Source organism: Myotis nattereri (genome assembly GCF_964212035.1).
Source record: "Myotis nattereri genome assembly, chromosome: 10".
NCBI classification, from domain to species: Eukaryota; Metazoa; Chordata; class Mammalia; order Chiroptera; family Vespertilionidae; genus Myotis; species Myotis nattereri.
In genome coordinates this window covers 15,460,738-15,488,404 of record NC_138085.1, presented here as the reverse complement: position 1 = coordinate 15,488,404, position 27,667 = coordinate 15,460,738, and the positions used below count along the sequence as shown (strand labels likewise).

The window sequence follows — 27,667 nt, the reverse complement described above, 5'->3', positions numbered from 1 at the left end:
GCGCGAAGCAGGACGGGAAATTCAGCGGAGTCCGTCGTTTGCTTTTAGAGCGGGAGCTGACGCCCGCGGTCCTGGGCTGCTGCTCGCCGGTTCCCGGGAGCGGGGGGCGGAGGGGGAGGAAACGCTCAGCGGCGGCGGAGTCCCCGTGACCGACTCTGCTGTGGCCCCGGGGGCGCAGCCGGGCTCCCGCGCCTCGCACGTCCCGAGTGACTCAGGCGAGTCCCGGCCGGCGGCACTGCTGGTCGCCGTGTGTCCCTGACCCCGCACCCGACCGCCCCGGGCGGCGTGGCCTGGGCTCCGCGCCGCCCCTCCCCGCGCCTCCCAGGCCTCCTTCCCAGCTGAGCGCGGTGTCCCCGCGGCCGAAGCTCAGAGCGGGCCGCCAGGCGGCTGGTGCTGCTGAGGCCCCGGCTCAGCCCGCGGGTCTCGCTGACCCTGAGGCCCCGGACGCGGCCCTTCTGCCCAGACCCGGCTCCGGTGCCTCCTGTGCCTTCGGGTCCCCCCCTCCCCCCCAGCCGCCTCGGGTGCTCTTGGCAGGTCCCTGTTCCCAGGAAGCCAGGCCGCGGTCTCCCTGGGAGCGCATCAGTTCCATGCGGAGCTGTTATAGGGCCCGGGGAACCGCACACACAGTTGGGGCTGCAAAGATCTAAATATACTAATCAGCACAAAGTGGTCATTGTTCTGTGCAGGCGATCCTTTAATTACCGATTCTGTGGCTTCCTCTCAGAGTTAATATGTTGGATAACCTGTTGACTAGAACATAGGAAGGCCGGCTGGATTTTGTGGTGTTTGGTGTAAGTTTTATAAGGCACTGTGGGGTGCACAGTCCTCTGCCAGGGGCTGTACCCACGTGAATGCCGGGCAGTAGACAAAGAGGACATGAGAGACAGAGGCATATAGGAGAGTCTTTTTAAAAAAATATTTTCATTTTTTTTTACGTAGAGGAAGGGAGAGGGATAGTTAGAAACATCATGAGAGAGAAACATAGATCAGGTGCCTCCTGTACACTCCCTACTGGGGATGTGCCTGCAACCAAGGTACATGCCCTGGACTGGGACCCTTCAGTCCGCAGGCTGTTCTCTATCCACTGAGCCAAACCGGTTAGGGCAGGAGAGTCTCTTTTGCAGGCCATGTAGCCATTGCTAACAAGGAGCCATCAGACAAAACAGTTCTTCAAAGTAGCTTCACACAGTGGCTGCGCCAAGCAGCCCTTGCTAATACAGTAGCAAACAGGAGCCATACCAAGCAGCCACCCACCGGCTGGTTAGGAACACGTTTGTACTAACTTAGACACAAAGGCTTCCTGCCCAACAGTGACATCAGTATTTGGGTTATAGTAAGGTACTCCTGCCCAGTGTGTACAGTACAATCTCTGTGTCCTTGCTTAGATTGGCCTTGAACATCCCAGTTAGGATTCTCCTGCTCAGATTGGCCTTGAACATCTGGCGTACCCTGATGAGGCTCCCACAGGCACTATCTCAGTCATGGCCCAAGTTAAACTGTTCTCAAAACTGACTTATCAGAAGGAGGAAAAAGTGTCATGAATGTGACATAACCGTTCTCTCAGGAATAACACTTAATTCACAGAAAACATAACTGCAACCCTAGAGGAGCTGCATGGGAACCACAGGCTTAGATATTTCAGCCAAGAAAGCTGCTGGTGCCAAAAAGATCTCAGAGGAGAAACGAAGTCAAATTAAACTGTTTGTGATGTGAAAGCCATTTCAAACACTGTTTTTAAAGGTTGTCTAGTGCTGACATGAATGTTTGTTTTGATTCCTGTATTTGAGGATTGCAGCTTAACCGCTATGCCACAAAACCGTTTTACATATAAGAGTTGTCTGAGGCAGAACTGTCATCCACCTTCTACAGTGGCCGAATTTGACTGGCTGTTAGTTACTGTTCATAGAAATGTTCTGGAAGTAAGGGGTGAGGGCTCTTACCACCCACAGCTCATCCACTTCTTTGTAGTAATAAGCTGAACTGTTAAGTTTGCAAACAAGCACGACTGTTCCATTGCCAGTAATTTTATTCATGCCTTGGTCTTTTGGGTTAGCACCAGAAATTGGAATTGCTTGCAATTATATGTTTAGGTGGATTGAGCCTCAAAATTAATGATGACATTTACTAGTTTCTTAAAGCACCAAGTGGTTCAACTTTTGATGCATTAGAAATGATATGTTGTTTTTGTTTGTTTCATTTCAATATGCCAGTCATCTGTCAGGTGTGCTTTTTAAATGTTGTTCCAGCATTTGAACAGAAATGCCCTTAAATGTTGAGAGCCATTTACTATAAAGTAAAACTTGTCTAAATCCTTAAATGTGAAATGTGGAGAAATTAGTGAGTAGTAGTAGGAAATGTAGGATCAATATTGTCAGACATCAGTGCTTATCTCTCAGCCCAGTGATTTCCTACAGTTGATTTTGTCAGCAGCTAACATGTAGCTGTAATGTTAATTATGTACTGATAGTGTGAGGTAACTATGAAATGGTAACTAATTCCCTGAAAGAATCAGATCTGGAATGCTCTTTGATGTTATGATTACTTGTACACCTACAATGTGATAGGATTGTATGACACTCATCTAAGGATTCATGGCTCTTCTGTAAACTTCTGATAATTTTCTTCTCGTTTTGATCCCAGCAGCTGGCCAGAATGTGTTTGAATTCATACAGAAATAATATTGATATCTGAAAGCCATGTTGAACTTCTCTGAAGAAAGGGCAACAATGATTGCAGCTGGGGATTTGCAGGAATTTGTTCCTTTCCGTCGAGACCACTGCAGACAGCACCCTAATGCTTTGAACCTTCAGCTTCGGCAACTGCAGCCAGCCTCTGAGTTGTGGTCGTCTGATGGTGCTGCTGGCTTGGTGGGATCCCTGCAGGAGGTTACAATCCACGAAAAACAGAAGGTTTTACCAAGTTTCTCAGTTTGCTTTTGAAATGTAGAGAGATTCGATCTACTTGTAATTTAAGGCTACCCAGATGCAACTGAGAAATGAGTATGATGCTACTTCTAGGGTATTGGTTAAGATTTGGTAATTTTCATGAAAGCTAAAAATAATGACCTTAATTGTATTACAGTGTCATGGCTGTTTAGACATATAACTCAGGGATTTATAATGAGAGTCACTATGATTATGGTCCATTTAAATCTCTTTTTCTTCATTTAGTACGTGGGACCAGATTTCATGTTATTTGATGGTTAGATAGTCGAGTTAGCAATGGTCCCTGCTGCCCAAAACTTACATATTTCTAGAGGAGAAAGGAAATGCCACATAAGTAGATACAGTACTAGTTTTTAAATAGGGGAATGAGAAGTAAGTGCATGTTAAACAGTCAGTCATTCTCATCTTAATTCCATTTCTGTATCCCTTTTGGGATACCAAAATTTCCAGGAGCGGAAGTCTGTAGTTAGGAATCCAAACCTTTCTCTGCCCTGTTCATTCTGATGGTTGGCACAAGGGCAGGAAAGTGAATGTATATGCAGTTGTGAAGCAGGGAAGTCTGCATGGTTGGTAAGCTCCCCCAGTGTCCCATGTGCACTTCACTGCCCCCTCTGCTTCACCCCCCATATGCTTCATATGTCTTTAGTCTCCCAAGAATGTTGGTTTAATTTTTGGATATATAGGTAAGGTCTAATTTTTGTTTATTTATGTTTTTGGCAGCATAAAATGGTAACGTAATAATAAAATACTTAATATAGAGAATTCTTGAGGTAAATTCCCATTTTTGAAATCCTGTAAGATACAGTATGATACATACACCCACACCCCCTCCTCTGTTAATCGGTGGCACCAAACCTAAGAGTTGGGCTTGGACTGAGCCTTACTCCACAGACAGAGCAGGAGACTTGTATCTGAATTGCGGTTCAATTTTAATTAATAAATCTTGCTCCATAATGTTGCAAAAGAAATAAAAACTGCTTAAACATGTCTTACATATGTAAATTTTTTAGGAAAGCTGGCAGTTAAGGAGAGGCAGAAATGAAATTGGAGAAATGGATTATGACGAGGAACTCTATGTGGCTGGAAATATGGTGATCTGGAGCAAAGGGAGTAAAAGCCAGGCATTGGCTCTTTACAAGGCCTTTACCGTTGATAGTCCTGTTCAACAGGTGAGTTGATTTGAATTTTAGTATTTGATTGATTATTTAGTGTTTTTTTTTTTAAACAATGCTTTTATCCTAATTTTAACAGAAATAATAAAAACAATATATAATGATCTCAGTAGCTAGATATATGTTTTAACATGTAGTGAAGATAATGGTAGGGAAATAAACATTTCAGTTATTTTCTATATCATCATTTTTTTGCACTGTTCTTTGTCAATTTCATGGTAATGTTTAAACACTTGAGTAATTTAATTAGTTATTGCCGAGAAAATTCATGACTTAAATTTAAGGGTATAAGAATATATTAGCACATGATTATATTTGGTTGCAAAGTGTTGAATAAATAAAAATCAAGTTCATAGTGAAAATAGAGAGTACGGGAAAGGAAAAAAAAATCTAATTTGCTGTCATTGCACATGCTTGGGTTGCTGGCTTGATCCCCAGTAGGGGGCATGCAGGAGGCAGCTAATGAAAGTTTCTCATCATTGATGTTTCTATCTACCTCTTCCTTTCTGAAGTCAATGAAAATATATTTATATATGTATTTATATTTCATAAATTTATATATAAATTTATATGTATATTTATTTATATGTAAACTACATGTATTTCTAACTGATTATAAAAAAAAGAATAGAAACAAATAAAAATTAGTAATTAAAGGGACAGAATTAAGCATTTGCTCTGCCTTTTTAGGAAGTCTTGCAGTTCATCTCCAGTTAATAAAGGAAAACCCTTATTTAAAGTAGAATTCCAGCTAATAAATATAGAAGGACTGGTAGAATTTGAAAATCGCTATTCTGTGTAACCTCTTACTCCAGTGTAACCTCTGATTCAGACAAGGATTGTAAATGGGATAGTAATGCCATTGCGTGAAAGGTGTTAGCATGGCACCAAGGTGTCACCCAAAGTGAAGAAATAAATGCATCTCTACTTTGAAGCTGCATGTTGTTCTCCACCTCCACAACCTGGTGGGTTACCATCACTGATAGGGGACAGAGGACTCCTTTATACCTACAGCTGTAATGTGGCATGGAGACATGATGTCATCTACTCAGTTTTCTTCCCCCAAATATTTGATATGAATATGTAGACCTAACTTCCAGTTATAGGAAGTATGGGGCCTAGAGGATCAGTTTGTAAAATGAGATGAGGAATGGGTGGAGGTATAGATGAAACAAGAACCACCAGAAATTGAGAATTATTGAAGCTGGCTGTTGGAGATTTATTATGTTACTCTGTTTCCTTTGTATATATTTGAAATTTTCTATAATAAAGACTTAAAGAAAAAACCACTATGAGATACAATTAGACAAATCCAGAATATGGGATAGTCTACATTCTGGTCTCCTTAAAGAGTTAGTCATGGAGAGAAACCAAGATGGCAGCATAGGTAAACACTGGAGTTTACTGCCTCGAACAACCACTTCAAAAATACAACTAAAAGACGGAATGGACACCATCCAGAACCACAGGAAGGTTGGCTGAGTGGAAATTGTACAACTAGAAGGGAGAAGGAAAGAGAAAAGCATACCGAGACTCAGAGGAGACGCAGTATGGCAGTAAAATACTATGGTGCGGAGGTGCATGCGGAGCGGGCTGGCGGCTGAGGGCATGGTTGTCGTTTTCAATCAGGAGGTAGTCTCAGGCTCTGAGCTCCGGTTCCAGGCAAGTCTCTAGGGACCCAGACTCATACGGGAGAAGCGGGACTGTCTGGCATAGGTCAGAACTCGAGGGCAGCTTTCTCTCCGAGGTGCTTGCAGCGATTACCAGGACATTGAGAAGCAGAGCCTCTGAGGGCTGGACTGAGAGCAGCCATAACTGCTAGCCCCACCCTGTTGATCCCGTGGGACCCGCCCCGCCTAAGCCCTGCAGGGAAGATTTTGCTGTATAGCATCAGGCAAAGGCTAGATTAGCACCTCCCTAGAGATCCAGGAGCCAGGAAACCCAGAGGTCAGAGTGGAACCATCCAGTTTGCAGCTCCGTGGAACCATAAAGGACACACTCAGGGGGCAGACTCAGTGAGCACCAAAGCCCCATTGAAGCAAGTCTTGCCCCAGAGGAGTGTGTCCAGCACAGAAGTTCTCCCACTGCAGACACAGCTGATACTCACAGCCAATTGGCCTGGAGGTCAATTCCTCCCAGTGATAACTGCAACAATCAAGGCTTAACTACAACAAGAGTGTTCACAAAGACCACCAGGGGGTGCACCAGGAGTCTCCTCCTCAGGTAATTGGGGAGGCTGAACCACTGGGCCCTAGTGGACACTCAGCACAGAAAACCACTTTATCAACACAGGGAAGCATAAAAATGCGGAGACAAAGAAGAAGGACACAAATGACAGAAATGGAGGAAAGCAAACTACTGGATATAGAGTTCAAAACCACACTTTTAAGGTTTTTCAAGAATTTTCTAGAAACTGCCGATAAACTTAATGAGATCTATAAGAAATCTAATGAGACCCTCGAGGTTGTGATAAAGGACCAACTAGAAATTAAGCATACACTGACTGAAATAAAGAATATTATACAGACTCCCAACAGCAGACTCTCTAGCCTTGATTGCAAGAATCAAGTCCACGATTTGAAATATGAAGAAGCAAAAAACATCCAACCAGAAAAGCAAAATGAAAAAAGAATCCAAAAATACGAAGATAGTGTAAGGAGCCTCTGGGACACCTTCAAGCGTACCAACATCCGAATTATAGGGGTGCCAGAAGAAGAGAGAGAACAAGATATTGAAAACCTATTTGAAGAAATAATGACAGAAAACTTCCTCTACCTGGTGAAAGAAATAGACTTACAAGTCCAGGAAGCGCAGAGAAGCCCAAACAAAAGGAATCCAAAGAGGACCACACCAAGACACATCACAATTAAAATGCCAAGAATAAAATACAAAGAGAGAATCTTAAAAGCGGCAAGAGAAAGACAGTCAGTTACCTACAAGGGAGTGCCCATACGACTGTCAGCTGATTTCTCAACAGAAACTTTGCAGGCCAGAAGGGAGTGGCAAGAAATATTCAAAGTGATGAATGCCAAGAACCTACAACCAAGATTACTTTATCCAGCAAAGCTATCATTCAGAATTGAAGGTCAGATAAAGAGCTTCACAGATAAGGAAAAGCTAAAGGAGTTCATCACCACCAAACCAGTATTATATGAAATGCTGAAAGGTATCCTTTAAGAAGAGGAAGAAGAAGAAAAAGGTAAAGATACAAATTTTGAACACCAAATACACATCTATCAACAAGTGAATCTGAAAATCAAGTGACTAATCTGATGACCAGAATGAACTGGTGATTATAATAGAATCAGGGGCATAGAAAGGGAGTGGACTGGCTATTCTTGGGGGGCAAAGGGGTGAGGGGGATGTGGGAAGAGACTGGACAAAAATCGCACACCTCTGGATGAGGACAGTGGATGGGGAGTGAGGGAAGTGGGTGGGGTGGGAACAGGGTAGAGGGGAGTTATGTTGGGAAAAAAGAGGAACAAAAGTAATAATCTGAACAATAAAGGTTTAATTAATAAAAAAAAGAACAGTAGTAGAAAGCAAAAAAAAAAAAAAAAGAGGCATGGAGGGGGAAAAAGGTGGGGCCTATTGTAGGTTAAAAGAGACTAAAGGACATCACCAAATGCAATATATTTTGCACCATTTTGAATGAACTTTGATTGAGTCCTGGTTCTAGAAAATTGTCTTAAAAAAACATTTTGGGGAAAATTTGAAAAAGTTGCAAATGGACTGAATATTAGGTGATGTTAGAAAAATTTTTTCTTAGGCAAGATGATGGTTTTGTGGTGTATAGGAGAGAATATTTATTTTGGGGAAATGCATGATGAAGTCATGATGTGGGGGATTTTCAGGTAGTCATCATCCCCCAGTCAAATCCCTCACATGCACATAAGCAGATATGGCATATTGGTAACCACTGTTAGATTTATTTGTTTATTTTTAAAACATTTTTTATTGATTTTAGGGAGGAAGGGAGAGGGAGAGAGAGAGAGAGAAACATCAGTAACATCAATGGTAAGAAGAGAATCATTGATCGGCTGCCTCCTGCATGCCCACTACTGGGGACTGAGCCCGCAACCTGGGTATGTGACCTGGACTGGAATCAAACCCAGGACCAGTCCGCAGGCCGATGCTCTATCCACTGGCCCAAACCGGCTAGGCCTTAACAACTGTTAGATTTAGATGAAACAGGTGTTCACTGTATTATTTCAACTTTTCTTACTGAATATTTTTAGAATAAAAAGTTTTCGGGTGGGGGAGAATATATCTATAGCAGTTGAATTAATTATTGGGCTATTGACAAGAGATTTCAAGACTTTTTGACTAATGTTAAATTCCTTAGTGGTAAGCACTGCAATCTTGGTACCTGGACATTGCTTTTTTGTGTTTTCCCCCATTAACTGTTTCCTGATGAACATTGTACCCTTCTAACAATATACTGGGAACGATAAACTGAATTATTCCTAAACTTGAGGGCATGTGTAAAAGCATTTCTGTCCAGGAGTGTTGAAGCCAGTGACCATTTTTTTAAAAATATATTTTTATTGATTTCAGAGAGGAAGGGAGAGAGATAGAAAGATAGAAACATCAATGATGAGAGAGAATCATTGATCGGCTGCCTCCTGCACGCCCCCTACTGGGGATTGATCCCGGAACCTGGGCATGTGCCCTTGACTGGAATCGAACCTGGGACCCTTCAGTCTATAGGCTAATGCTCTATCCACTGAGCCAAACCAGCAAGGGCCCCAGTGACCATTTTGATGATATTTCCGCCCCCCCTGCCCCCCCGTAACCATATGGTTAGTGTAGTTGTGAAAGTGGCATGATGATATCCAACAAGGGTTTTTTTTTAATATGTATTTTTATTTTCCAGAGAGGAAGGGAGAGGGAGAGAGAGATAGAAACATCAATGATGAGAGAGAATCATTGATTGGCTGCCTCCCGGGGATCGAGGCTGCAACTCAAACATATGCCCTGACCTGGAATCAAACTGTGACCTCCTGGTTCATTGGTCGATGCTTAACCACAGAGCCATGCTGGCCGGGCTCAAACTCATTCTTTGCTTCTATGTTTCCATCTTAAATTCTCCAAAGGATGATTGCATGTTTACTAGATTCCATGGATGTGCAGTTAGATGAATTGTCTCTTTTGTCTCCGTTATCTTAAGACTGCTTGTAAATAGAACGATAAGATTTTTAATTTCAGTCCTTTTGGTCTGGAAAACATATTGTTCTTTAGTCTTCTTACTATATGCGGGAAGATATTTTATATTTTGGTTAGGAATCAATACCAGGTGTATGTGACTCAGATTTAGTTAAACAAATAAACAGATAACTAAAATGCTGTATGCAGATGAATTAAAATGCCACATAATACCTGTGTGTCCACAGTGTGGTGAGAGTCAGGGGACTGGCTCTGAAGGAAGGATTTCTCAAAGAAGTTGCTGATTGAACTGGAAGTTGGTAAAAGAAGGGCATTCTAGGCAGAGCGAATCAGCCAAACTATTTATGGAAAAACATGATGTTTTTAAGTTCAGAATGGATGTACACAAGGTTTGGGTGTGGAGAGATGCTTGCAGGTGCTGAGTGGATCCAAACTGAAGGGCCTTGTTTGTACCTGGGAACTTGAAATTTAAACTGTACACAGAAGGAGCCTGTCAAGGATGTTAAAATGGAAAGTACATCTTCAGTTCTGTATTTTGAGAAGATAGGACTTTGGTGGCAATGTGTAGGATGTGTAGGATTGGCTGGAGAGTAGAGAGACTGTTGTCAAGGATACTGTTCTATGATAGTTCAGGGGAAAAAGATTGGCTCTGAAGAGAGAAGACAGAAATGAGAGACAGAGCTGAGGGAATGTGTAAGTCCTGAGACATCAGGAGTAAGGGAGAGTATGAAAATACTGTTGGGGTGGGGTGGGGATGGGAGTGGCCCGGAAGAGATTAATGCGGGGAAAGGAGGACCTATGTAATACTTTCAACAATATAGATTTAAAAAATAAAAATAAAATAAAATACTATCTGCTTTTAGAGACTGGGAGGATGGGATTTCATAAAAGGAAGCTGAGTCAATAATAGGTACATGCCGGTTTTTCCTAAATTCAACAACCACAGATCAGACAATTCAATTTAAAACTGGACAGAGGGCTTGAACGGACATTTCTCTAAAGATATGTAAATGGCCAATGAGCACATGAAACAGTGCTCAGCATGTTTAATCATTAGGCAAATGCAAATCAAAACCACAGTGCGATACCATGTCATACCTACTGAGATGACTGATTTATTAAACAATGAAAAAAATAAGTGAGGATGTTGAAACTGGAACCCTGTGATTACTGGTGGAAAAGTAAAAAATGCCACTGTGGGAAACCATTTGCTGTTTCTCAAAATATTAAACCTAGGCAGGGTGGAGGGGATGAATGGGGGATAGAAAGGGACATCTATAATAATTTCAACAATAAATTTCAAGATAAATTAGGGGGGGGGAGTTAAACCTAGAATCACCATATGATCCAACAATCCCCCTTTTGATTATATATACACAAAAGACAAAAGCATCGATCAGATGCTCAAACCTCAGAGGGAAGGTAGGGGAGGGTGGGAGTAAGGGATCGAGGTCAACCAAAGGACTTGTATACATGCATATAAGCATAACCAATGGACACAGACCCAGGGGAGTGAGGTCATGAATGGGAGTAGGGTCGGGGCAATGGGGGGATAATGACATATGTAATTCCTTAATAAAAAAAAATGTTGAAATAAAAGGAAAAGATTTGAAAGTGGGGACTCAGTCGAACACCAGTGTTCATAGCAGCATTATTCACAATAGTTGAAATTGGAAACAACCCCAGTGTGTATGGAGAGATGACTGGATATACAATATGTGGTATATGCCTACAATGAAATATTTAGCCTTTAAAATGAAGGAAATTCTGAGATGTGCTACCACATGGATGAACCTTGAGGATGTTATACCCAACATAACATAAATACTGTATAATTCCACCTTCATGGGGTACTTTGCTTTGAATAGGTAAATTCATAAGGACAGAAAATATAATAGAAGCTGAGGGAGGGAGAAAGGGGGAGTTGTTGAATTGGCAGTTTCTGTTTGGGATAATGGAAAAGTTCTGGAAATGGATAGCATTGAGGTTACACAACTTTATGAATGAATGTATTTAATGGTACTGAATTTATACACCACGAAATGGTTAAAATGGTAAATTTTACATTATGTATATTTAACCACAATTAAAAAACCCATAAAATACCATTAAATAATTTCAAGTAAGTGATTGTTAGGCATGCTAGTGAAAGTTGAATGGCATTTCCTAGTTTATGTTTTGCAAGATGAAAGGGAAAGTTTAGTTTTTCTAAAGATATTTTTCTGACTGTCTAAGAATGATAAGATCATTAAGAAACCTGTAGGTTATGAATAGCTCTTCTGGTAATCTTTAGTTTTATAAAGGACATAAGGTCAATACAGGTTGAGCCACGGTTTGAGGTCACTTTTGTGGCAAGGCTTCTAGCTAGTTGATTTTTAAATTTTTGTCTACTCTTTTCTTAAAATTTATTTACACACATACTTTATCTTATAATATTTATCATTCATTTGTTTAATTTTATTTTACCTTTTTTAGTTCCCATGGTGCATGTGTTGAGCTGGTGAGAAGGTAGTATATAGCTATATGTCATTATTATTTATTTATTTATTTTTAAAATCTTTCCTTTTGAAAGTATTATATATGTCCCCCCTTTTTTATTGTCCCCTTCTAGCTCACCACAATTCTTATTTAGATATGATTTGTTAATAGGCTATTATTTAGATGCAATTCTTAGATAAGCATTTTGTTTTAATTTTAGGCATTTATCATATCACAGGGTAAGTCTGAAAAAGCCTACAATAAGTTTCTTTTTGGAATTTTATTGAACTTTTTGATTCCAAATGTATACCTCTTTTTTTGTTGTTCAAAACCAAATGAATAATGGTGGTTTTGTCTAAGCATTTTTATATTATTCATTAAAGGAAGAGTCCACATCTCTTTCCGTAGAAGGTGCTGTGGAGACTGTGGAAATGACAACAAAGAGCCTCAAATCTCGTGGAGAAAGTGCTTTGGAGACTGGAAATGACAACAGAGGATTTAGAAGATCACTAAAGTCATTTAGGTGTTTTGATATTCCTTTCATTTTCCAGCATTGTGATTACTTAATTTTTAAAATGTTTTAATTGATTTCAGGGACAGGAAGGGAGAGGGAGAGAGATAGAAATATCCTTGATGAGAGAGAATCATCAGTTGGCTGCCTCCTGCACACTCCCTCCTGGGAATAAAACCAGAAACCTGGGCATGTGCCCTGGTCAGGAATTGAACCATGACCTCTTGGTTCATGGATTGATGCTCAACCACTGAGCCACACCTGCTGGGCCAGCATTGTGATTTTTTTTTCATATTCTTAGATCAACTGAATATGAAAATGGAACTTGAATTGCTTTAATTGAATTTTTTTATTGTTTAAAGCAGCGGTTCTCAACCTGTGGGTCGTGAGCCCTTTAGGGGTCGAATGACCCTTTCACAGGGGTCGCCTAATACCATGGGAAAACACATATATAATTACATATTGTTTTTGGGATTAATCACTATGCTTTAATTATATTTAATTTGTAACAGTGAAAGTGGGGGTCAACATAACATGAGGAACTATATTAAAGGGTCGCGGCATTAGGAAGGTTGAGTTTAACACTGGTTTAAAGTATTACATATGTCTCCTTCTCCCCTCATCGACCCCTCCTTGATCACTCCCACCCCCCTAATTACAAGGAGGCATGATTTAAAAAATCAATATCTGTTTCTTCTTCTCGGGATTGGGATTATTTACTGAATTCAGACCACCACCAGAAGGTTGAGTCTCACCTTTTGAACAGATCTTTATGTCTGAATCTTTTGGAAAGTTTCTCAGATGAAGGATGAAGACTTGTCACAGAATCTTAGTCTGGATTCTTCTACACTTCTCTCACATACCTGCAATCTTTTTCCTACTTCACTGGGTCTCTGAGGAGCCTAAATGGAATACTCTGATGGGAGAAGGAATTCATTCACTTGTTGACGCCCCTTGTTCAGTTGGCAAGGTAAATACTGTGTGTAGAGTGAAAACTTCCAGGAGTGCTCAGGTGACTCAGACGTTGGCCTTAAGAACCCAGAGCATTGTTTGCAAAACCTAGAATTGTTTGAAGATACTGGCTATGTAAGGGCTTGTGAGTCATCTTTGTCCTAAGATCAGTAGGAAGTCAGGAAACATGGTAAACACTGGGGGTGACCCGAAGAGCATTTCATGTTGACAGGCTGACTGCCTGCACTGTGGTGGAAGGTCTATAACAATACCTGCTATGCTGTAACAATACCTACATTCTAGTAGTGCTTACAGTTCAGAGAACTGCAGTTTAGCTACATAAATTGTCAACCAGGCCAGGGAACCATGACCCCCATTAGTGATGAGAAAACCTGTCAGTGTGTTTCCAAGACCCTGACGCTTGGTTTGCTGTGGGCTCTCTGCTGCACTTGTGCTGTTGCCTTCGGTGTCTGTCAGGTTCCTGGTGGATCTACGTTTAAATGGTGCTAACACTGCACTCTCACAGCCTGGCCAGCACTCTGTTTAACACTGAATTCTAAAGGTCACACACTTGGGTATTGTGACCGTTGATAATAAATAAAATTGAATGGAATAAAAATACCAACATCTGAGTTAATATTACAGAACGTTTTCTAATTTTTGTGATCTTCCTTGAGATAAAGAAGTTGTATTCTGAGACATGGCACTTTTAATTTTTTTTTTTATTTCTCTTAGGACAAATCATTACTATCGTGAAAACTGTTTTATAATGAAATGATTTCCAACCCTAATCATGGGCTCTGGTATTTTTTACATATTTTATTTAGTTTTAAAACTTCACAGTGAATTAACTGGTATTTCCCCATTTTCTGGAAGAAAATATTGAGGCTCTAGAGATGGTTTGTTCAAGATCAACAGCCAATAGGTAATGGAAGAGAACCGAGATCACAGTGTTTTTACAGTAGTTTCACCTGCACAACATCTGTCTAGCAAAAGTAGTTGAGGTTGCACTTACAATACTGGGCACAGGAAAGTCCAGAAATAGAATAAAGGGGCTCTGGATTTGATTATCTTTTTTCTCATAAGTGTTTTTAAATGGGAAAGTTCTATTGATGATTGCTAACTGTTGGGGGTAAATATTGGAATACCTTCCTAGTTATTTGTATTTTATATGTTCTTGTTGTTGTAGGGACTTAAAAATGGAGTTTTACTTAGATCATTACTGCAAAGATTACACAATGCTTTTCAGAACAACTGAAGAAGTATGCACACTTGATCAAGGTAAGCAACTGTGTCATTAAAGGTTTTGTGAACAGTATGGTGACATTTGCTTGTATTTCGATTATGTTTGGACTCTATGTTATAAACTCACTTCTAAACAACATCAAGTACAGGCCAGCTGATGGGGTGTCAGGTCCTGTCACTTGTCTTGTACTCTCGTTCTTGAGGTCCCTTCCTTCCTCTCAGCCTCTCTCTCGCATTCTGTGTGTGTGTGCGTGTCTCTGTCTGTGCCACTGACCTGTTGTTCTGTCTGGAAGCTGAGTCCACACCCTTTTCCTTACCACTTTAGCAAGTCTTGGTTTTGGTATGTTCTCCACTTTGTTCTGAGAGTGTTTTGATCTGAGAAAAGATACGGCATATCGTGCTACTTTATTGTAACTTCTAGACATAAGCTGTCAAGTGCCTTGAGTGGGATAGATTTCCACCTTGACATTCCTGATACAACGATTCTAGTGTGAAGCCATCAAGGTTAGCAGCAAGAGTACTAAGCCCCATTGACTTCGGGGCCTCCTGATCCCATGTGTGCTCTGTGACCTGTCAACCTCTAGTATCGCCAGGTCCCTAAGCATTCTCTACGGGCAGACCGAAGGATCTTTTGAAAATGTCAATATGATCATGTCTCTTCTGAAAACTGCCAGTGGTCTCCTATGGCCTTTAGAAATGAGTCCCAAATACTTAGCGTGTCCGTCCAGGCCGACCATGATCCGACCTTAGCTCCTATTGCAGTCTTGTCTCTCCCTCACCCCTTTTCTGTGGTCACACTTTGAGATCCTCATTGGCATCACACTCTGCCAGCCCAGCTTAGAGCTGTGCCATGCCCTGTATCCCGACGTCTCCCTCTGGAGTCGGTGGAAGGCTGGTGTACTTTCCGGCATCTCCCATCTTTCCCCTGTCTTGCTCTCTGCTCCCATTGTTTTTTGTTTTTGTTTTCGTGTTTGGTGTTGTTGTTGTTTTGCAATACCATGAAATGCTACAACCTTGTCCACCCTCAGGAGTTTTAAGGATCTCATTCAGTGTGGAAGCTGAGAATTATAAGCAGCAGAATAGTGATGCAGCTAACAGTAGGGACTTGTCTTTCTCACAAAAGAACAAGTCCACAGGTAGGTGGATCCAATATTGAATTCAGCTGCTCAGTGATGTCAGGGTAAGCTCCCAGCATCAACGAGAGGAAAAAAATCCTCTCCTCGCTGTTGTGCTTTATATCAGGGAGGAACTTAGTGTCTCAGAAATCAACTATGAGACTCTTGCGTGAACCCTTGGGCAGAACGGGCCAAATTGCAAGGGACATGGGGCAGTTTAGTGTCAAAGTGCTCCCGAAGGAGGTGCCTCAGCCCAGGAGGAGGTGGTGAGGGGAAGGGCAGTGGGGACGTGTCAGATGGAGAGCTTCCTGTTTCTACTGTGATCACTGAGGGCCCCGTACATTTCTTCTGTGTGGACTTGTGGAGGACAGGTGTCCCGAGATTCAGCGATGACTGTTTCACAACAGTTGCCTAGTGTTTTGAAGTACACTGTCTCATAGGGTCCATATTATCCACATAGAACTGGTTAAACATATATGTTTTCATTGATCTCAGAGAGAGGAAGGGAAGGGGAACAGAGAGAGCAGGGGGGTGGAGGTGGGGGCGGTGAGGAGGCTGGGGAAGGGGAGAGAGAAACATCAATGATGAGAGAGCATCATCCGTCTCATAGCCCCTAGCGCGCAACCCCAGTATGGGCCCTGACTGGGAATGAAACGGGGATCTCTTGGTTCCGGGGTCCACGATCAAGCACTGAGCCACGCCAGTCGGGCAGCCACATATCAATTTAAAATGAAACTTTTTTTAATTCAAATTTAGTAAAACTTAAAATTCACTGAGACATTTAGGTTTCTCCTGTTGGATACCTGAGGAGTGTTGGCTTGGTGTATTGACCAGCTAGCTGGTTTTCCTTGAAAGCAAATATGAAATGAAAGAAAGGAAATGTGTCTCCCCTCAGAGCAAGAGTACTGCTCACATGAGAACGATGAGCTTTGGATGAGTGGGCCACAGCACTGAATGGATCCCTCTTGCACAGCGTGCCTCCTTTTGAAATACTCACCAGTGGCATTCCTTTGTCCTTTTCTGCTTAGAATTTTCTGACATGGTGGTTTTCATTTTAATTATAGATTGTTCCCGTGGTGGTGGTGTCAGTGAACTATGGCCCCTCGGGTAGAACCAGGGCTGTGTACCTTGTTTCCATACCGTCCTGTTCCAGTGGAACCATTTCCTCTCCCTAAGCTGAGTTTGACTGGTGAGTTAAATTCTGGGCTCATGGAGGAAGGGAAATGATTCAGGAAGTGTTTAGTGGAGGGAGTTGTTTTGAGTTACTCCTGTTGCAACCAAAGCAATGCTCTTGCTATCCCTAGTGATTTTAAGTATGGTTGAGAGCTAGTCTACTGGTTGTTTCTGGCCAAATAGCAAATGCATCTAAACAGCGAGGGAAGTAGAATGCCCCCCATTAAGTAATTTTTCCTTTCCTGAGACCATTTCAAGATACAAATTGGCACTTGGGAAAGTTTAGAAAGATATGATTGAGTCTGGCCAGTGCTGCACGGTGGTCGAGCGTCCGCCTGTGAAGCAGGCAGGAGTGCACAGTTGGTTTGATTCCGGGTCAGGGCACAGGCCCGGTTGCAGCCTGGATCACCGATAGGGGTCGTGAAGGAGGAAACCGATCCATGCTTCTCTCTCATGGTTTACGTTCCTGTCTCGCCCTTTCTCCCTCCCTGAAATCAATCAAAGTGTATTTTTTAAAAATATATACTGAGTCTAGCCCCGGCTGATGGGGCTCATTGGATGGGCATCTCCCCTTGCACTGAAAGGTTTCCGGATCAGTTCCCAGGGAGGGCATGTGGCAGGGTTTTGCGGTCAGTTCCATGTCGGGGTGGGCACGAGGCGGCTGGTGCACCTCTCATCTGTGTTCTCTGCCTCTCCCTTTCTCTCTCTACTGTCTATGTCTATATATTGGAGGTATGATCCTTGTGTCAACCAGAACCTATACATGAAGCAAAATGAGAAGAAACTGTCACTTCTGGTAGTTTCACTGCTGACAGTTCACCAGTGTGAACATTCTGGTGTATATATTTCCAGATTTTATTTCCCCATTTTATCAGTGTATACGTAGTTATCAGAGGAAATTAAATGTTTCAAAACTTATTTTAAAACTGTATTATACAGTGAGCACCTTCCATGTCAGCATATATGTGTACGTGTGTGTGTGTACGTGTGTGTGTGTGTGTGTGTGTATGGAATTATGTATATGTACGTGAGAAGACATGGTCTACACGTGTTTTTAATAAACAACCTTATTTATTCAAAAGGAGTATTTAACTTAATGGGAAATAGTCTACATAAATAGGTAGGTACTTTTAGAAATTATCCTTATTTACTATTATAAATGTACAGTTGGGATGTATTCCTCTGAATTATTTAAGATAATCGCCTAGAACTCTTCTGACAGCACGAGGGAAGGCTTCCAGCGCAGCCAGTAGCTGGCTCCATAATGGCTTCAGGTACTGCCTCGAGCCAGGCCTGGCCAGGGCAGGGCCTCTCGTTGGACCAGGCTCTGGCCCCTGAGCAGGCCCTTCCTCTGCCTCCGGAGAGCTCTGGAGCTCTGGGCGTGGACCTGGAGCAGGAGAAAGAGACACATTGACTCACACTCCTGGCTTTCCTGTGACTTAGTGCAGACAGGAAAGATGCCACCGCCTTTAAGGGAACTCCAGCCCATGAGCCTGCCCTCCCCCGATGATCTGCCCAGATGATCATTCCGCCTCACCTTGTTGAGTTGCCTCGGTGGGCTCAAGGTGCTGCAGCGCCAACCATAGATTTTGGGTGTGGCCCACCAGGTTTGGGCAGGGGAATTGACGGGCACCAAGGCCTGCTCTACCTTGAAGCAGGCGGAAGGAAGGGGCTGCCCCAAACCCTGGACGTGGTCCAGCCAGGTCCCCACCATCGCAGCAAAGGCCCTGGGGAGAGGCAGGTGGGCAGCAGATTCTGAGTCCTGCTCTTTCCTTCCAGTCTGCCCTCCCATGGTACACTTGTTTAGATATGAGCTTCTGTGCAGGTCTCCCATGACCACCCATGGGAGAGCACCATGGTAACCCCGGCCCTTGTGTGGCTGTCATGGTTGTAGCAGTTGTGGGATCCAGCAGGTTTAACACGGAGTCTGTGTGAGACTCTTCTTCCCACTGGCAGCTCACCTAAAGGTCCAGTGCACTGCCCACCCCCACCCTCCAGGCCCTGGGCATCTGGACTGAGGACTGAGACAGGCTTGTGAGCACCCTGCTCACCACAGGCCTGTTCTGAGCCTGGCCACTGTGGTCAGGGGAGATGGATATGGAGAGGGGCAGGCAGAGCGGGGTGGGTCTGTGGGGGGGAGGGGACTGTGAGGGACCAATCAGCACAGCGTCCCCTCTGGGTCTACAAGGCCCGGGACCCCACCCACTGTCGTCTTTGACTCCTATCCTCCTGGAATAGAAGACTCCAGAGCCCAGGCCTTTCTTGGGAATCAGATGATGTATAAGATTAGGGTTCTGCCAGGCACTCTCCATCCCCCACCCACCACAGTCCCCACGATGCTGACTCTGAGGGCCCTCCTTCTGGACCCGGAGACCACTCACTTTATGACTTGGTCCTGTGATGTGTCAGCCCGGTCATTCTAAACAGGTGTGCATCCAGATGGAAAAATCACTCTGATGGCATCAGCCCTGGTGGATGGTGGACACGAGCTGCAAATGATGGTGAGCGTGACTGCTGGACCCAATGCCCAGAACTGAGGCCCAGGGATTGTGTCTGCTTCATTCCTTGAGTCAGGCTAAGTGTCTCCAAAAGTGCGTGCACATTGTCGAGTAAAGAAACTCCAACCAGGAGCATGCCATACATCTGAGTGGGCCTGGGCCCCTGCTCTCCCCAGAAATCCCCAGTGTGGTTACACCAAGGACCAGGACCGGCTAGGTGAAATCTCACACTGCTTAACAGGTTGCTTTGCATGTGCTTTTCCAACCTCTGATGCCACAGGCCGCTGATGGGTGTGTCAGAGTTCTTTCCGTGGGACAGAGTGAAAGAATTGCCAACAACAACTGCCGCACATCCAGCTACCCTGTCTGCAGAGCCAGGGAGAAGGTGAGACCTGCCATGGCTTGTCCCCACAGCAGTGCTATGAGGTTCCCCCCCCCCCAGCAACCCACTTTTCAGAGGAGCATCCTGAGACTCGGGAAGATGTGGTGACATTTTCATGCCTCACAGCTAGCAGTGGGCAGAGTCACGAGTGTATGCTCACCGAGATAGAAGCTCGTCCAGGAACCGTTGGGCTCTGCAGAAGGCCAGCGTGGAGACGTGGGGGTGATTCCCCCTGGGAAAGCTGGTACCGTGGCCATGGCAAGATGAGGGACAGGACACAGTTCACACGACATTTCTCTCTCTGATATTGCTACAAATATGTGAGGAGCTTGTCTTTACCGTCCCATGTAGCTGGACGGGGGCGGGGGGTCCTCATTTCTTTGTCTTGGGGCAGTGGGACACTAGGGAGAGTCCTGGGAGGGTATCTGTGGAGTCCCCAGATTGGAGTGTGGGTTCTGGGCACTGCCAGGTTGTGTTGGGGTTTTGGGTGTAGAGACCCTCGAGGCCAGCTCTCACCTCAGACAGGCACTGGTCTGTGTCGTCAGCCTGATGCACCTGCACCCTGACCCCGTAGGTGGTGTAGTCGGGTCCATGGGCCAGCACCTCAATGATGTCCTCCTTGGAGCTCTGCAAAGACAGAGTGGGTACTGAGCCAGGAGGCATCAGGAACCTTCCACCCAATCTGTGGTCCTGTGTCATGGCAGACCTAGCCTACGAGGACAGTGAGGATGTTTCTGGCAGCCCTGCTGAGCTTGCAACAATTGATTTGTGTCAAGGTGTAGCCACAGTGAAAGCCTGAATGACTGAGGAAAACTCTGTCCTTGTTGGGATGATATGGAGTTGGGTCAGGCCACAGCTCCTGAGCTGGCCGCACTGCAATGGTTTGTCGTCCTCTGTGAGGTGATAGGTTGCAGAGAAAAGTATTCAAGGCCTTTATCCCTTCCTACACCCCTAACCCCCACCCCCGCTTCCCCCTCCCCTTTTTTTTCAATACACAGCACTATCAAGTGGGATGATGTGTATAGCTTGGAGAAGGTCTGCAAGGACAGTCGGGCTGGGGCTGGTCCACAGGATACTTTGGGCAGGGATTTCATCAGTTGAAAGGAGCATGAGGCAAAGAGAGCAACAGATGCTTTCTCTCTGATCCCAAGAAGCACAGGAAGAAAGACTGCTTTTCTCCCCTACCAGGGAGCTGGTCAGGAGGATTGAAGGTGCAGATCACTTTGGGAGTGGGCCTGTGAGAACTTGAGGCCCCAGATTTGAGTCTGACTTCTGGTCCCACCCCAGTCACCTCAGAGTCCTAGGTGTGGGCCAGCTCTCACCTCAGTTTGGCACTGGATGGTTTTCCTGTCCTGACGCACTTGTCCTTTGTACCCGTTGAGGGCATAAGTGAACCTGTCAGCCAGCTCCTCGACGTGCCCTTGTTGGAGCTCTGCAAAGACAGAGCCCGCTACCGGGCCAGGAGGCATGAGGGGCCCGGGCATTACCAGTGGGGAAGATGCCCACCACCCATTCTGCTCCCCAGATCAGGCAGAGAGGGGCATCTGCAAAGACCTCCAGGCAGGGAGTGAAGTTGATGACCCCTTGAGCACCCCTGCGATTTAATAAGTGGGTAGCAGAGCTCTGACCCCAGCACTCGGCTTCCCTTCCTGTGAGCCATGACCTGGGCAGTGAACATGACACACCCTCCAACACCCTCCAGGCTTCTGACACTTACCAACCTGCTCCTTAGCCCAGGTTGAGCATCCCTCATCCCCCGCTTTCTTCACCTCACCATCCCGGACACACACACACACACACACAAACACACACACACACACACACCTGGGATGAGGGGTAAGAGGTGTGGGCTCCCCAGGTATGACCCCCAGTTGGCGCACAAGTGTGAGCTGAAAGGGCCTGCCCTTGGTTACCTGTGTGTGCCTCGTGCCAGAGGGCGAGGGGTATCAGTGGTGGCGCTTGCGCCTGTTTCCCCAGCAACAGAAACATCTCTTGCCCTGGACTTTCTTCTTCGCAGAGTGTCGGAAGAACGGGAAGCAACAGAGAGACATCCTGGTCTCCTGACCTTCTCCACTCAAGTGAGCTGGAAAGGAAGTTGTCTCTAGAAGAGGCATGGGTAAACTTTTTGACTTGAGGGCCACAATGGGTTCTTGGCAGGCTGTAAGATAAGCATGGATAGAGTGTTTGTGTGAACTAATGTAAATTCAAAGTAAACATCATTAAATAATAGGGTGCGGTCTTTTTTTTTTTTTTTTTTAGTTTTATTATTTCGAAAGGGCCAAATCCAGCCCGCGGGCCATAGTTTTCCCATGGCTGTCCCAGGTGCTGGGACTTGGAGTGTCCCATGGGGTAGTGGCTGTTGTGGTCGGGAAGGGCTCATTCCAAGGGTGAACTTGGGCTTGTCAGGTATTTAAAACGCTTGGAGGATTGGGGTTCCCCTGGGCCTTGCTCTGTGGGGGCAGCCAAGGATTCACTTTCCCAAAGGGTGGGACTTGGCCAGCCCCTGGTTCCTGGGAGAAACCAGGAGAGTGGAGAGGCTCGATCAAGTCGCCACCTGGGACCAAGAGCCCCAGTGAGAGACCAGTAGCCCCCGTGTGGGCTCCTTCCCTGTGCGGGGCTGGTCCCCTGTCATTGTGGGGCAGGTTGCATGTGCTCCCTGGACCTGGAGGAGTGTTGGCTGCTGAGCTGACAGGAGGCAGCTGGGGACAGAGTTCCCGCCAGACCCCAGCAGGGCCCCCTGTCTATTAAGCCAGGAAGTGAGGGGTCCTGCTTCTCTGGGGCTTGTGTCTCAAGCCAGGGGACAAGACGGATCTGTAGTCCCCAGAAAGTTAACTACCTGGTCAAATAGGGTGTATGTGTGGGGGGGTGTGAGCAGGGGAGGTTGGAGAATCGAGCTGAGGGAAGGGAATGGGCATGGGCAGAGCTTATTCCAGGCCTAGGAATATGTGTCTAGGAGGGTAGTCACCACGTGAGCCCATATACAACTTGGTGTTTATTTAGCAGTGGCTTCAGTGCAAGGATTATGATTAAATTGTGGTTGGTTGGTTGGGTGGGTGGTTGGGTGGGTGGGTGGGAGGTTGGTTGGTTTGGTCTCAGAAGAAATAAGAGGTAGAGACAATTGTCAGTCTTTACTTAGAGCCCAGCAGTGGCCTGACTGGGTCTTGGCTGGTAGGGCCTATCCTTCTCAGGATGAATTTGGAAGTATTCTGAGAGAGATGGCAGCACTTCTCCCACCTGTGAGCTGAGGCTGGTTTCCTTGCTGCCTAGCAGCTGGCTGTCCGAGGGGCTTAGTGGTAGGAATGATTCACACACAGCTCCCTTCCTCACTGGGGAGAATAGGTGACATGTGGCTCTCAGTCCTTGCACTAAACTAATGTCAGGTTGGGGCAGACCCTACATGGAAGTATTTCAGCTTCACAAACCATTTGAGTGAGTTAAATAACAATTCTTATGTTTTTTTAATTTTTAAGGCAGAAAATACAGCCACATTTTAATTTGATGTTTACAGGAGTTGATTTTTACACCCCCAAAATTGGCTTCAGCTGAAGTTTTCCATACCTGGGAAGTTACTTGTTGAATTTTAATAAAAGTGACATATGGTGCTCAACACATCTGTATTTTCTGAGCCTTTTCACACCAATACAAAGAATATGCAATTGATGTTTTAAAAAGATAATGCTAAATTTACTAATTTGGGTTATAGTACAGTTACTAAGAAATGTTTAATAGTATCTACCAAAATGTTATAGGATAAGGTTTATAGAGGTTGTATATTTTTAAAATGAGTAGTATTATAAAACTGTGTTTACATTTTTGTGAAGTTTTGTACCACAAAGTTTAAAACAAGGAAAAGTTTATTATTGCTGAGATATTTAGGAACATTGTAGAAATCAGAACCTACAATTATTTTTTGAAGCCTTTGAAGAAACCTTATTTAAGAGTTCTAATTTTACCCTCATCCTATAGATGCAGCTAGGAGACCCAGAAAGGGTAAGTGAAATCCCCAAGACCACAAGCTATTAATAGCAGAGATCAAATGAGAACCCAGGGCAAGTGCTCATTCTATTTTTCCTGTCAGCCTCTGTAGACCCAGTTGAGGTTAGAACCATAGAGCTGTGACTTAGGAGATCTGAATTCTTTAAAAATCTTTTCTGTATACATATGTTTCTCTTAGGCGTCTTGATAGTATTATTTAATTACTAGAGTCCCAGTGCATGAATTGGTGCACATTGAAAGGAAATTAATTAGAAGAAATATTGTAAGATCACTATTTGCCCTTTCTCAATAATAGAAGTGTATACCAAATTCACGATCAACAATGACAGATGGAAACACATGCAACTGGCGCCAGAGAGATAGATAGATAGATAGATAGATAGATAGATAGATATAGATGTAGATATAGATATAGATATAGATATAGATATAGATATAGTTATAGATATAGATATATAGATATTTGCTTACTTAGACCTGCTTTCTGATTAGGTAAACTTTTTCCAGCTTGGTGAAGTGCCCCAATTTCTTTTTCAGGATATTGACAGCAAAACAGCATAAATACCAAAATGAAAGCAGATTATTATTGTGCATCATGCAGAGATAACAAAGGGAGAAATATTTAACTATAACCCCGTTTGACTATATTCCCTGCAGTGAGAAAACCTGAAGTCATGTTCAGGCTCTACCATTTCTTGCTTCTTTTCAGTTGGGTCAATTTTTAAAACATTCTAAATCTTCATTTTCTGGCTAATGAAATGAAAACAGGATTCTACCGAGTCTCCTCTCTACCTATTCCGGGACTTCAGTGAGGATCAAATGAGATGAGGCACATGAAAACACTTCAAAGACATTTGGTGAAAGTGTAAAATGTTTGCACCTGGCTATAAAGCAAGTGGGTGAAGAAACTCCAAGGAGGCTAGTCGCTAGGGAGAGGAAGCCTGGCATTACTATGTGACATCATTACCTGGTGCCCACAGCCACCATTTCTGTGCTGGGCTGGCCTGTGGGCTTTGTGCCATGGGTTCGTGGCCGGGCCTGTGTCCCACTTGGGAAAAGCGGAGTGTTGCTTGTGGACTCTGGGTGCGCAGTGCCCTGCCTCTGTAAAGGGCCAGTTCAGGTCACAGCAGCTCCAGTATTGAACGTCTGCCCCTGGTGGTCAGTGCTCTTCATAGCGAGTGGTCAGGTGGTGGAATCCTTAGCACATTAGCCTTTTATATATATGGATTTGCAATAAGAACGGCAAAAACCGTTTTTAAAAAAGTTACTGTGGCTCATGTCTGAAGTTTATCAAATCTGAAACTTTACTGTAGATATCAGCCTTCCAATGAGGAATTCTTCAAATACAGCCTGAGCTGTGGACCCTGAGGCATCCTACCTAGGAGCCTCTCTTCAGGGTTGCTGACCCGCCCCATCCCCTACCGTGCCTCCAACCCCTGCCCATTATTTTTTCCAAGCAGACCCAGCATCTCCAAAGCCCAGTGTTCTCATTCAGGAGCTGTTGGAGTGCAAGAATGCATTTTAAAGGATATTTCACAACGCAAAGCACTTTTTAAGCTTCTCAAAGATAAGTGGATGGTCACTGAACATGGATGCAAAATGCATTTTACACCAAAAAAAGTTACTTAAATGTGTTTTAGAAGATTTTTTTCATTATCAAAATAATATAGGATCATTAGAATTTTAAAAAGAATAGTATAAAGTAAAGGAAATCACTTCTTTCCACTATCCAAGGTTAACCACTGTCAACATTTCAAAGTATTTCCTTTTGTCTTTCGTACATTTATATATCTAGATACCTTTTTGAGGTGATACTATTAATTCATTTATATTAATATATGTTGTATTGACTTCAGAGAGGAAAGGAGAGGGAGAGAGAGAGGTAGTAGTAATATGAATGATGAGAACGAATCATTCATCACCTGCATCCTACATGCCCCCTACTAAGGATGGAGCCCCACGTACTCTGACAGGGACTCCATGTATGACCTCCTGGTTCATAGATCAAGGCTCAACCAGTGAGCACGCCACCAGGGCAAGATGATACTATTTGTTATGTGTGTATCCTGATTTGTTTTCTCTTAGTTATGGTGTTTTCATTCCACTGCATCTATAACCACTTTTTCCCCGTTTATGAAGGCACTGTTTATTTTTCCCAGCTTTATTGAGAAATAATCAATATACACCACTGTATAAGTTGAAGGCAGACAAAAGGATGGTTTGATTTGCCTACATTGTGAAATGACTACCACAGTGAGTTCAGCTAACATGTACTGAAGATGTGACAAACCAAAATTGAAATCTCTAATGTAATTTGGGTTATTTTTTCTTCAAAGTCAAATCTACAATTGTTACTATTGCAAAAAAGAGCTTGTACTTGGAACTAAAGTGCAGGGTGTGGTGGGTCTGCAGGCTGGGGCTCTACTGCCCTGGCCCCTTGCACTTGAGCCCTGTGCCTATTCACATGCAGATCCTTTCTCCTTCCAGACTTCACATGAGGCTGGTGATGGATGTGCTGCCCCTGCTGGACGGGTTCCACAGTCTGTCTTCCCACCACGGAGTGTCAGAGGTGAGAGGCCCCTGTGTAAGGCTGTGGAGCATATGAAGTTCAGAGTCACTTGTGTCTCAGCAGCTCTGGGGGTGACCTCAGCATCAGCATGCGCAGAGCCTATGCTGGCCTCCAGGGTGTGCTCTGTGCGGGTCCAGCTCACCCACAGCTCCTCTCTCCCTGGATTTCAGCCACCTTCCTGGTCCTTCTGCTAGAAGCTCTGGTTCTCTCAGAACCTTACACTCCTCTCCACCCATGAGCTGTGTGGCAGCTTCATATAACAGGATGGTTATCAGGGAAAACTGGCAAGAGAAAAAGAAGAAAAATAATCAGGAGTCGCCACAATGCTTTGGAGTCCAGGGCCTGGCCAGGAGAGAAGGGGGAAGGGTCCAGGGCAGCCGCCACTCTGGCTCCAACAGGCCCCTGGTCCAGTCCTCTCTGAGTCATTCCCGTCCTGCGCACAGAGCAGTGCTAAGACTCACTGTCTTCAAGACAAATCAGCTCACCACCGTGCTGGTCACTGGTCAAGTTCTCAGTTCGCTCCCCACTCAGCCCACTGCTGCTCTCTCTGGAGTCTGCAGATAGTATTCTCTCTGAGACCACGGTTGTCATCATTGGGTGGACAGCTGGCCATTGGTCTGCTCCATCTCGGTGGCTCCAGAATGATGTGTTTTCTTCTTTGGAGAAGAAGAAAAAAGAGCAAGAGTATGGGTCTGGACAGAAAGTAGCCTTTCTGTAGAAATGCATGGACAGTGAGTTTTTTACTCTTAGTACTTTGAAGTGCTATGTGGATTGGCATGAGGTACTTTTGTTTTATTATTCTTTCTGGATGTTCTCCCTGAAGGTGACTGAGTTGGCTGGCTGCACAGGTAAAGGAACAAGAGGGTGAGTGTGCTGCCCTGGGTGCCAAGTAGCAAGGAGTTTGTGCTGTTCTGCATTTCTGAGCCTCTCTCACCATGTGAATCAGCTCTGGCCAGAGGCAAGGACAGCCATGAGTGGCTGCTCCAAGTCCATCCTGACTCCACTCGTCTGTCCCACCTCCACACGATTGAGCTGTGCTCATTGCCAGCTAAATCCACAAGCCAGGGGAGCCCTGGAGCCCTCAGTCACTGTGGGAGAGGATGAGCATTGGTGGCTCCCTGGCCCACATCATGGACCAAAAAGAGCAAGATTTTATGGGGTACAGACACTGAAAAGGCCTTCATGACAGCCCTACATTATTACCCTAATGATACAGGTTTGGATGGACAATTACAAACTCCCTACTTGACCATAGAGTAAAGTATGAAACCTTAATGAGTGACACTCCGTCTCTCATCTTCATTTCACCCCTTAAAATAGGGATGTGTTGATTTCATCCACCAGCATTACTTCTTCCATCTTGCATTCAAGTTGACAGGAAAATTGGAGCCATCTATGGAAGGAGAGAGCATATGAAGACAGGGTATTATTTTTACCTTAATTTTGAGCACCACTCTGTTGAGTAC

General features: G+C 44.4%; 1 protein-coding gene across 2 annotated transcripts; it reads left to right on the top strand.

Annotated features, from left to right (window-relative positions):
• LOC308526502 (uncharacterized protein) lies at nucleotides 1-27,667 on the top strand. Of its 2 annotated transcripts, XM_081101608.1 has the most exons (10): nucleotides 1-215; nucleotides 2,644-2,909; nucleotides 3,956-4,114; nucleotides 12,145-12,284; nucleotides 13,066-13,242; nucleotides 14,413-14,504; nucleotides 19,184-19,257; nucleotides 19,535-19,639; nucleotides 26,120-26,201; nucleotides 27,025-27,338. In XM_081101608.1, exons 6-10 carry the CDS (start codon nucleotides 14,423-14,425, stop codon nucleotides 27,030-27,032), a joined length of 351 nt encoding a protein of 116 aa, XP_080957734.1. In that variant the 5' UTR covers nucleotides 1-215; nucleotides 2,644-2,909; nucleotides 3,956-4,114; nucleotides 12,145-12,284; nucleotides 13,066-13,242; nucleotides 14,413-14,422; the 3' UTR covers nucleotides 27,033-27,338. The 2 variants fall into 2 exon arrangements, with proteins under 2 accessions (XP_080957734.1, XP_080957733.1); XM_081101607.1 differs by lacking the exons at nucleotides 12,145-12,284; nucleotides 13,066-13,242 and adding an exon at nucleotides 16,648-16,772 and having other exon boundaries at nucleotides 10-215; nucleotides 27,025-27,667.